The sequence below is a fragment of the Tupaia chinensis genome, unplaced genomic scaffold, assembly GCF_000334495.1.
Source record: "Tupaia chinensis unplaced genomic scaffold, TupChi_1.0 Scaffold000335_1, whole genome shotgun sequence".
In the NCBI taxonomy this organism is placed as follows: Eukaryota; Metazoa; Chordata; class Mammalia; order Scandentia; family Tupaiidae; genus Tupaia; species Tupaia belangeri.
Window position 1 is genome coordinate 3,186,763 of NW_006159829.1, and position 10,503 is coordinate 3,197,265.

General features: G+C 49.9%; 1 protein-coding gene across 5 annotated transcripts in view; it reads left to right on the top strand.

Annotated features, from left to right (window-relative positions):
• The window catches only part of TRAPPC9 (trafficking protein particle complex subunit 9), a 635,544-nt gene that overhangs the window by 439,786 nt on the left and 185,255 nt on the right, over positions 1–10,503 (top strand). For all 5 annotated transcript variants that reach the window (XM_006152123.3, XM_006152122.3, XM_006152126.3 and 2 more), the window contains one exon: positions 5,864–5,974. In XM_006152123.3, coding sequence (XP_006152185.1) covers positions 5,864–5,974 — 111 coding nt within the window. The remainder of the gene's footprint in view (positions 1–5,863; positions 5,975–10,503) is intronic.

The window sequence follows — 10,503 nt, forward strand, 5'->3', positions numbered from 1 at the left end:
ATATGTATATATCAGCTGCGCTTGCTATTGGAAGTATTTAGATGAATTAAGTTTGTTAGCGAATAAATAAAATGGGGGGGGGCATAGAAGGCAACCATGGATACCAGAGACAGTGTGGGAGGAGGGTGGGACATGGCAGACGTTGAGAGGGAATTCGAGAATGGCAAAAATAACAAATATACAGGAAACAAGAAGTGGAAAATTATTTGTTGATGATAACACGTATGTTGATGTGCTTGATTGAGCCAATATACAGTGTATTCTGGATGCGAAATCTCATTTTGTTTGCAGTAATGTATAGTGAACAAATGTAAATAAATAAATTTAAATAAAAAAAGAAAGAAGCAAACATTTAAGGGACACAAAAATGGAAAATTATCTGCTGATGATAACGTGTATATCTTTAACTGAACTAATACACAGTGTATTCGTGCTAAGAAAATTCATTTTGCATGCTGTAATGGTATATACTGAATATATGAAAAATTTAAAAGAAAAGAAAAAAAGAAAAAAGTTTATATGCGACCTCCTAATGACAAAAACACTTCCATTGTGAACTTATGCGCTAGACATCTCACAAATACCATCTCATTTAACTCCTATAACTTGAGGTAGGCACTCTGCCCATTTTACAGATGAGGTAACCAGATGTCAGAGAAAAGAATTGACGTGCCTAATACCGTCAAGCTGAGACTCAATCCTCCCTCTACAGCATCCTCTTCACCGCCAAGTCTGAAGTACCTGCTGGGCACGCCGCATGGCCGTGCAAGTAGCCATTGTCCAGAAGATCTGTACTGGACACTCGTTTTCAAAACAGCGCTAAGAGAGCACTCTGAAGGTGCTTCCACAGAGGAATGACAGCCGTTCAGGATGAGGGGTGTGCGCATTACCCTGTGTAGACCATTACACGTATTCCTGTACTAAGGAGTACACTGCACCCCATACATATGTTCAACTATAATATGTCCGTTAAAATAATTTTTAAAATACAGAAAATATAAAATATTTCAAGTATAAGGAACATAAAGATCAAGAGGAATAGCAATGCATCTACACAGATCTGTCACACTTTAATATTTTGGTATGTTATGTTTGCTTTCATTTTTTAACTTAAAGAAATAAAAATACATTTTTAGCGCTCCGTGTATCCCTCCCTAACACCATCTCTCCTCCCTGACCGGGAATGTTTATGAGCAATGGAGAGTCCTTAGACAGTACTTTCAGTTTCCGTGAATGCCTGTGATGCAGTGTGTCTTCTGTACCTCTGTCCTCAGCATCATTAACTAGAGATTCATTGTGAAGGGAGTTCTTTTCAATTCACTGCTCACTCCAGGGTAGACCAACCTATGCCTATGGCATATCTGCTTGCCAGCTGATGGACACTTAGTTAAAAGCCAGTCAAGCCTCCTTTGCTTGTAAACAATGTTGCAATAGATATTTTTGAATGTGTCTTTGGGTCAGACTCTAAGTTGATCTAAAGTAGATGCTAGGAGCAGGATCCTTAGGTCAAGGGGCCCAGCTCATGTGCAGCTGGACTCGATATTCTTGGGCTCTCTGAAGTTGTACCAGGCGACACCCCTGGTGAAGCGAGTGAGTTCCCGTCTCCTGTCAGTCGGCATCTGGGCCAATACTTGGTCCTAGAAGACCTGAAATATTACCAACAGGTTGTGTGGAATACAGCACTTCGGGCTTTCGTTCCTGCTTCTTTAGCCACTAGTTGCGTTAACTCCAGCTCCTGTTTAATGGCCACTGGGATTTCTGTATTTCAAAGCGATACTTGTCCTTTGCTTGATTTTCTGTTGGGGCATTTCTTTCTTACTGACTTCTGGGAGTTCCGCGTAAATCCTAAATTCCAGTTTTGTCAGTTCACAATGTTGCAGATAGGTTTTTTTCACAGGTAGCTTGTCTTCGCTTTGGTTTTTTAATGTTTTTCATTGTGCCAATTCTTCATTTTAATGCAGCCAAACATTCTAGTCTTTTGTGTTTTATCTTCCTCTGTCCCAAGGTCAGGGTGTTCTACCATATTTTCTTCTAAAGGTTTAAAAACATTGGGCTTTTGTTGTTGTTTCGCTTTGCCATAGGGTACATGCACTTGCTGGAGAGAGACAGAGAGGGAAAGTGAGAAATCTGCCCCCCCACCACCACTGGGGGTGATCATGCTAGAGATTCCCTTTCCCTTCATTCTCCTCTTGGGATCTTGGGCACACACATGCCCAGCTTGCTTTTCAGACCACCAGGTCTGGGCCTTAAACTGCAGCCAGCCATTTGGGAGTCCAGCACCTTAACCGCTATGCCAGTTGCTGGCCCCTAAAACACTGTTTTTCACACTTAGCTGTTCAGCCTGTCCAGGGCGCACGGCTGCCTGTGACGTGGTGGGGATGTTCTGCCCGCCTGCGTGAGCATCCGTCTCCGCCCAGTGACTGGGTGCTCCGTGGTAATCGTGCCACTCCCTCCGTCGGACCCCGCGCTCTCGCTCATAGAGCGACTACCGGGCTGTCTTGTCTCATCGCCCCGTTAACGTTAATGTATCTGCGAATCACCGCCTTGGCCCCCTCCTTCATCGTGACAGTCATGTAACAATTCTTGATGTCTCACTGGCCACATTTTGTCCAAAAATCTTCCTCATCATTTTTTTTCACATTTTCTTGGCCCTTTCTGTATAGGTTTTCTGATCAGCATGTCCAGTTTCACTGAAAACAAAATTTGAGTTTTTTTTCTCCTTTTTAAATTGGGTCGCATTGAGTTTATGTCAGTTTGGAAAACAGGGACTTTTTAGAAAACGCCATCTTCCCATCTTTGAACGTAACATGTCTCTGCACTTATTTGTCTCTTTGATGTCATTCCACACAACTGTCACACTTCTCTATGTAAATAGCTTGCGCATTTTCGTGAGACACATTCTTCTGTGTGTGGTGGAGCACATTGCTACTGTGAATTTGTTTTCTTAAAAGTTTAATCTCGTAATCGTTTCATCTACAGGAATGTTCCTGATTTTGTGTGCCTCTACCCTTTATTTACTGACCTTTCTGAACCTGTTTTCTGATTTTACAAAATAAGACTTAAATATAAAAGTTTTCATCTCCCACTCCTTTCCGAGCGCTCTCCCTTCACGAGACTGTCATTTCCTTGAGCTCTGAGAGCTCTCTCCCGTGCGCGTCTGGATTCCAAGCCCTTCGGGCGGTACCTGGGGCACAGGAGGGGCGGTAGATTTGTGTCCTGTGAATCAACAGCCTTCTCGGTTCTGGGCAGAGGAAGTCAGACACACGCACTGTGCCCAGGTGGTTTCGCACACAGCACTCTCCTCGCCCAGGTCCCCCAGGTCCAGCTTCTCCTCTCCACCCCCACCCCCGTTTACTGCAGACGCCCCAAATCCCTGTCCAGCTGCCGAGCCTTCCAGCCTTGGTCCCCTTCTCTCTGCTCGCGCAGGAAAACGTACCTGCTCCTGAGATTTGTGCTCCTTTCAGTCCTTCCAGGGAGCTTTTTGGTCTTGCCCCTATTCTAGGAAGATGGAACTAGAAATTTAAAATCAAAACAAAACAAAAACAAAGGACAAACAGATTCAACGCAAGATATGTGCTCAAACAGCACAAGCTTTGAAGAAAATGATCAAAGTGATGGGAAGGATAGACAGCAAAGGACACTGTGGTGGGCGCGGGGTGCCGCTGCCTTCTGGGGAGGAGGTAACTGACGAGGCGCTGCCCCGCCAGGACATCAGAATGTCGACCGTCAGCGGAAGGGAGGTAACTGACGAGGCGCTGCCCCGCCAGGACATCAGAATGTCGACCATCAGCGCGACCGAGGCGCTAGGAGGCGCCCCCACTCTCACGCGGTGACTCAGAGGAAGGGGGACGGGAGCGTCCTGTGTTCACGGCCATCTCCTAACTACTGGAGTCTGTGGGGAACAACAGACATTTGAGTCTTTTATTTTAGGCTTTTAAAAATCACTTCAGTTTCTTCCACTGATAAATGTTTTACGAGTTCCTTTTCTGATGACAGATTTTGCTGTGATTAAAGATTTCATGAAGTTCTGACAAAGGCAGGATAGATCTTCGTTCTTGGAAGCTCGTTTCTTGGGGAGCTGAGTGACGAGGCCTCCTGTAGGCAGCTGTCAGAGCTGACGAGTGTTTTCCGAGTGGGGAACCTCTGGGGAAGACACCCCCACCCCAAAATCTGAATCAACCCCTGTGGGCCTGTCATCTGAAGATGTGCGTGTGGTATGTGTCCTTGCCACCCTTCCTTGGAGTAGGACACACACACAGACACACGGACACACACAGATGGGCATACAAGAGATACACAGGAAACAGAAGTGGCACAGGTGACGGGTGGCTTTCGACACTGCCTGTCCCGGCCGGTGTGTGCGTGTGTGTGAAAACCCCTGGACAGGTGCTGTACCGTGTCCTTCTCTGCAAAGAGAGCATAGGACTTTGGGTTTGGGTCACACTCGGACCATGTGGCCTACCCCTTGCTGCAAGCATAAGGAAAAGTGGGGAACTTTAGTCCCGAGTCTGGGGTCCCGGTCCCCGCACCATTCTCTCTCGGGTGGCGGTTAGAAGGTGGAAGCAGGGCTAGCAACGACCACCTCACAGGGCGCGGTGGCGAGAGGACAGGGCCAGCGGCCGGTGGGTGTGCGTCCTCCTTCCCTGCCTCTGCCCTGCCTTTCCTCTCACAGTGGCGGGGCCTCGCTTCCCACTCTGGGAACGTGCCTGAGAACACGAATGCCCTCCGGAAGGGCCCATTTGCAAGTCACGCTGAGCTGCAGGGGACCCGGGCACGCACCTTTGTCTCTGAGCCTCTGCTACAGCCCCATGTGAAGCTTTGGACCTGCTCCCCAGGAGGGGGTGACTTCTCTATCCTCTCTGTCAGGGGTGATCACGAACACCCGCCGCTGACCTGCCCCGTGCTCGCCCTGACGCTTGGCATTTCAGGCACGGTGGTGGTTTCAGGCGAGCGCCCGCTGCTCTGGGAACACGGCAAACGGTACGGAGCACAGGCAAAGCCCGTGGCCGGGCCGCGTGCTCGTTCTCCTGCACGTGTAGCTGACGAGAGGGAGGGCGGTGCGGGGCAGCTGTAGGTGCTGGGTGGTGTCGCGGGTCTCAGGCCTTGGGCTCCTGCACCCCCGTGTTGTCCACTCCCCGCGGTGTTTGTCCTCCCCGGCTCTGAATGGCAGCTGAGCTTCTGGGTCTCCATGCACTTCTGGGCCTGGGTCAGGGTCGAGGGAGGCCGAGGGTTCTCAGGACTTGGTCTTTCCCTGGGATGGAGTCAGTGACGCCCTCTGTCCTGTGGCCAAGCACTCGGGGACGTGGCCTGCCCCTTGCTGCGAGCATGAAGCATCTTACTTCCTGCCTTTGCAGTAGCGAAGGAGCAGGGCTTTCAGACCGGGGCAGGGGAGCCTCTGTGAGCACAGCGAGGAGCAGGGTGGTCCTGTGTGACAGCTGGGGACAGCTCTTCCCCGGCAGGGCTTGGTACTGCTGACCCGTTAGTCGAGGGGATCCTGACGTGGACCTTAATCCCACGCCATGGTGTGCCGAGTTGCTCATGGATTATCTTAAGTGTCAGGGGTTCTAGCCCCCCCACCTCTGAGGCTTGGAGCATGTGAGTTCCTGGCAGAGACCAGGTGTTGGTAATGGCCGCAGCAGGTTCACAGGCACATGCTCTGGCACCAAGGAGGGCCTGATGCCAGACCTGCTTTGCGAGTCCGCAGCTGTGCTCAGAGTGAACGCCCGTAATCCGCTGTGTCCAGGCCGTTTGGCATTTTGGTAAACGGCATCCCCGCACACGTCTATGGTGGAGACTCCTGGGAGGAGAAGAGGCGGTTGCTCCCCCGGCTGTCATAAATCCTGAACTTTCCGTCTCCCCACAGCACCCGGCAGTGCCACCTGCTCCTGGACGCCTTCAACTCCACGGAGCACGAGCTGACGGTCGGCGCCAGGGGCAACGACGAGCTCGTCCTGCACGCCGGCGAGTGCCAGCGGTAAGTGCCCCTCGTCCCCACGTGCCTTCGCTCACCCACGTGGGCGGTTGCTGAGACTGCCCCCTGGGAGACCCCGACGGGCAGCTCATCTTCCTCTCAGAAGTATCGTGGTTACCGTCCAGGGGGCGGGAGGTTTGGAGAGGTCCCCGATTAGAGTCATGCATGAGACTCTAAGACCGAGCGCTGCCGTCGGAGGGAGCAGCAGCACGTGCTTCTGGGCAGCGCGTCCCCGGACGCTGAGGCATCGGGGCCCGTGCACTGTTAAACCCACAGCAGGCTGCGTCCAGGGACATTCGGTATTGATTTGGGGCTGCATGTCAGTATCAGTGGGAGTTCTTTGAAGAGCTGATGCCACAAAGCGATAGACCAGGCTAAGACTTTGGGCAGAAGAGCACCTGCACATGAGCCCAGCCCACGGGCGTGTGGAGAGGGGCACCACGAGCCCTCTCCAGGGCCCTCCCCAGGCAACCCTCCCCAGCGGGCACCTGAGTGGAGGTGAAAGCTGGTCAGGAGGCCAGCCAAGGCCATGAGGCATACCCCTGGGGCAGGGGAGCTCAACAGCTTTGGGGGCAATGCTGTCCTGGGCCAGGGCCGCTGTGAGCCCCACTGGGTTATGTCTTTAAGACCAGCTTGGGTTCTAGGGGCATGCACTTATAGGCGGATTGTAGGTAAAATATGTTATTCTTAATTGCAATATATTTCAAATATAGAGAAGATAATTCAGGAACTAGCATACCTATGTCCTAGATTTAAGCATTTTGTTGCATTTGCTGCAGATCTTTTCTCTGTCTCTCTCCCCCCTTTATTTTAAGGAAATAAAATAATTTAAAAATAGCTAACATTGGGCCAGCTTGTGGCTTGGTGATTAAGGTGCTGGATCCCACATGGCTAACTGTGTGTTTCAAGTCCTGGACCTGGTGACTTGAGAAACACACTGGGCTCATGTACCTACATACCTCAGTTCCTGAAAGGATAGACAAATGGGAGAGAAGGAATCATACATGACCATGCCCCAGGGGGAGTGCTTTCTCATTTTCTCTCTCTCATGTACCTACATGCCTTAGTTCCTGAAAGGATGGACAAATGGGAGAGAAGGAATCACACATGACCATGCCCCAGGGGAGTGCTTTCTCATTTTCTCTCTATCTTTCTGTCTCTCTCTGGCCAGTGCTTACATGCTTTGGCAAATAAAAAAGCTAGCATTAACATTATGAGTCAAAGAGAAATACAAGTCTAAGCCACAATGAGATACTACTGTACATTCATCAGAATGGTTAAAATAAGGAAGACGATAGCAAATGTTGGTGAGGATGTGAAGCAACTGGAACTCTCTTGCCTTGTTGGTGGGAATGTGAAATAGTGCAGTTGCTTTGGAAAAAGGTCTGGCACTTTCTTATAAGATGAAATTTAGTTTCTGCCATAGAGTACAGACATTTGGTATATATTAAGTGGGGATTTCTCATCGTCTTGCTTGCTTTGCTTAGCATTAAATCCTCTAAAGATGTATACTGATTAAAGGTAGATGGGGGAAAAAAGAACATTAAATTTACATTTACCTTTGCCCTGCTCCAACTCTAGTTCTTTACCCAAGAAAAATGACAAAATACAGTCACAAAGAGATCTGTATAAGAATGTTCCTATCCCCCAAAATAGAAAGAGCCTGGGTGTACAGTACCGAAGAATGGACAAAGTTGGTATTTTCCTGTGAGTGGAATAGTACCCCACCAAAAGAATGGACTACTCAGCACACTGCACCACGGGCAAACCTCCGTGAACAGAGCCTGACCCAAAGGAGCACGTGCCGCATGATCCCATTTTGAGATGCTCTTCAACTTGCAATGGATTTCCATCTCAGTAAGCCCATCCCAGTGGGAAACACTGTAAGCTGAAAATGCGTTTACATACAGAAGCCACTGAGCATTGTGGCTCAGCCTAGCCTGTTGTAGATGTGCTCAGAACACTCGGGCTGGCCTACAGCTGGGCAGATTGTCCAGTAACTCGGTAACCGAATATTGCGGTGTTAGCTGTTCACCCTCGTGGGTACACGGCTGACTGGGAGCTGTGGCTTGTTTTTGCTGGCCAACATCGCAAGATGGTATCATATCGCATATCATTAGCCTGGGAAAAGAGCAGAATTGAAAATACATTGCGTGAGGTCAGCAGGTGGTGTGGAGGTTAAGGTGCTGAACTTCATGTGGCCAACTGCACAGTTCAAGTCCCAGACCCGGCAGCTTGAAAATCATGCTAGCACTTGTGCTTGCATGCTCCAAATCCCGAGAAGAGACTAGAAGAGAAGGGATTGTGGTGTGGCCATCTCTCCTGGGGGTGATTTCTCACTCTCTCTCCCCTCTCTCTAGCATGCCCTATAGCAAACAAATGAGAAACAAAAAAAAAACAAAATACATTCTATGGTGTCTACTGATTACATGTTGCTTTCATGCCATAGTGAAGTTGAAAAAGGTGTAAGTTGGACCATTATATGTTGGGGACCGTCTATCTGTAAGCGAGATCCTAGAACAAAGAAAACCAATCTACCACGGGGAAAGAACTTTATCTGCTCATTGAGCTCCACTAACAATGGAAACTAAAGAGCTTGAGGTTGGTGCCTGATGTCTGCAGTGGCCTTTGGCATGCATTATGAGGGGTGGGCAGAAGGCTGGGCAGACAACTGGTTTAGGGGAGGAGGGAAGCATAGCGCGGTGTTCACAGTAACATCTCTGGGTGGGTGTGCAGGGTGCCCCCGGCAAGTCCTTTAGGGTTACTCTGTGCTTGAAATTTTTCTAAAGAAAATATTGGAGGAATAAGCAAAAGCAAAGATAGCCGAGTCCTGCTCCCCTACTTCTTATCCCTTCTTTCTTCCTCTTCCTTTCCCTTCTTCCCCAAGGTAGGGGAAGGCAGTGGAGGCAATGGTGTCATTTACGTACGCTGTTACTTTTATTATGTGTACACAGGTCCCACAATCAAACCTTATTTTGAGAATTCTGTTTTTTTAATGACATAACTGGTTCCATATCACGTACGTCCTTTTAAAACTTTAAAAATCAGTATTCTACTCTGGAGCTAAATATAAGTCTGACTGCTGTTAATATTTCATTGGGTAAATATGCCGTTTTATTCATTTCCATGCTAATGCGCTCACGGTGAGGCCCAGTTGGGGCTGGTAGTTGGGAGTCAAGATTTGGCCATGGATAGCCTTCCTTTGAGAGGAGCCAGGAGACACTCCTCCCCAAATCACCTGTTCTCTCACCCCTGGAGGGACCCTGCTGTGGGGCATGTGGGCGTGGGTGTGTGATTGGGGGGGGTGGAGAGCTGTGTGCATGTGCCCGAGGGAGGGGCAGGTGTGCTTCGAGAGCACTACCGCCCCCTGCAGGGGTAAACCCTGGCGGCTCTGGGCCGGGCTGTCGTCCATCGTTGTGGAGGGACCCTGTGCCCTTTGAGTCTGTCTTGCCTAGATGTTTGGATGCCACCCAAGATCCCAGAGAACATAAGTCTGGTCGTCTTATGATAGCAATGTAAAACACTGTTTAAAAATGATCAATTGCTAAGCTCATGGGAGGCTGGAGGATTCTAAATCGCAGTTGCAAATAATCACCGTTCAGTTCTGTGCTTCAGGCCTCTTCCTTGTTAAGCTTTTTGCTTAAATTCTTTTTTCTGAATGCTCCTAACTCACGTATTTCTTGATTTATTCATAAAATATTCATTTAATAAATATCGATACTTCCAGGACTTACCGTGTGGCAAGCCCTGCGTCAGCTCCAGGCATGACCACATAGGTACGTAAGGACCCCTCCGCGCGGGGCGTGATGATGCCGTGTGACGGTGTCACTATCCTGAACAGGCGGAGTGGCTAAACCAGGGCTCGTGACATGACATCCGTCTGGGAAGTTGCTGGGTGCCATCCCCAGTGTCCCCACTAGTCATGGTGACAGGGGAAGTGTCTGGGCCCCTGGCACAGGGAATCAGGTTCTTTCCCTTCCCCAAGGGTCTCACCCTGCCAGCCCTCCCAGGGCCGGATTCGCTGGGCTCCTCGAGGGCTCATGGTTCTTGATTCTGGACCAGTTCAGGTGTAGGTAGCAGAGGTACTTCCTCCTCACCAGATGCTCCTTACAGACCTCAGCCTCAGACACACCACAGACGTGGACCCCAGACACCCGGGCTTTGTCTCCTAGTGCCCGGTCCCTTCACCCCGTTCTCCTCTGGCCCCATGAGGAGGGGCGAGGTGGAGAAGCAAACTTGGTCTTTGGGTTCCAGCAGAGTGCTCATGTAGTCATTCAGCAAATGTTTCCTGAGCCGGTGTCTACGGGTGCCAGGCCCAGCCAGAAGGTGCGAGGAGGAGTAAGACGGGGCTGCGTCCCCCGCGTAACACTTCCGTGCCAGTGTAAGGAGAAGCGTGTAAGCAGGCACTGCCCCTCTCCCCCACACAGACACCTGGGATGGGCAGGGCAGCTGGGAAGACTTCCTGGTGGAGTGATGTTAACACGGAGCTTATCTTAGTCTGTTTCAGCTGCTAAACACAGTCGTGTAGTGTA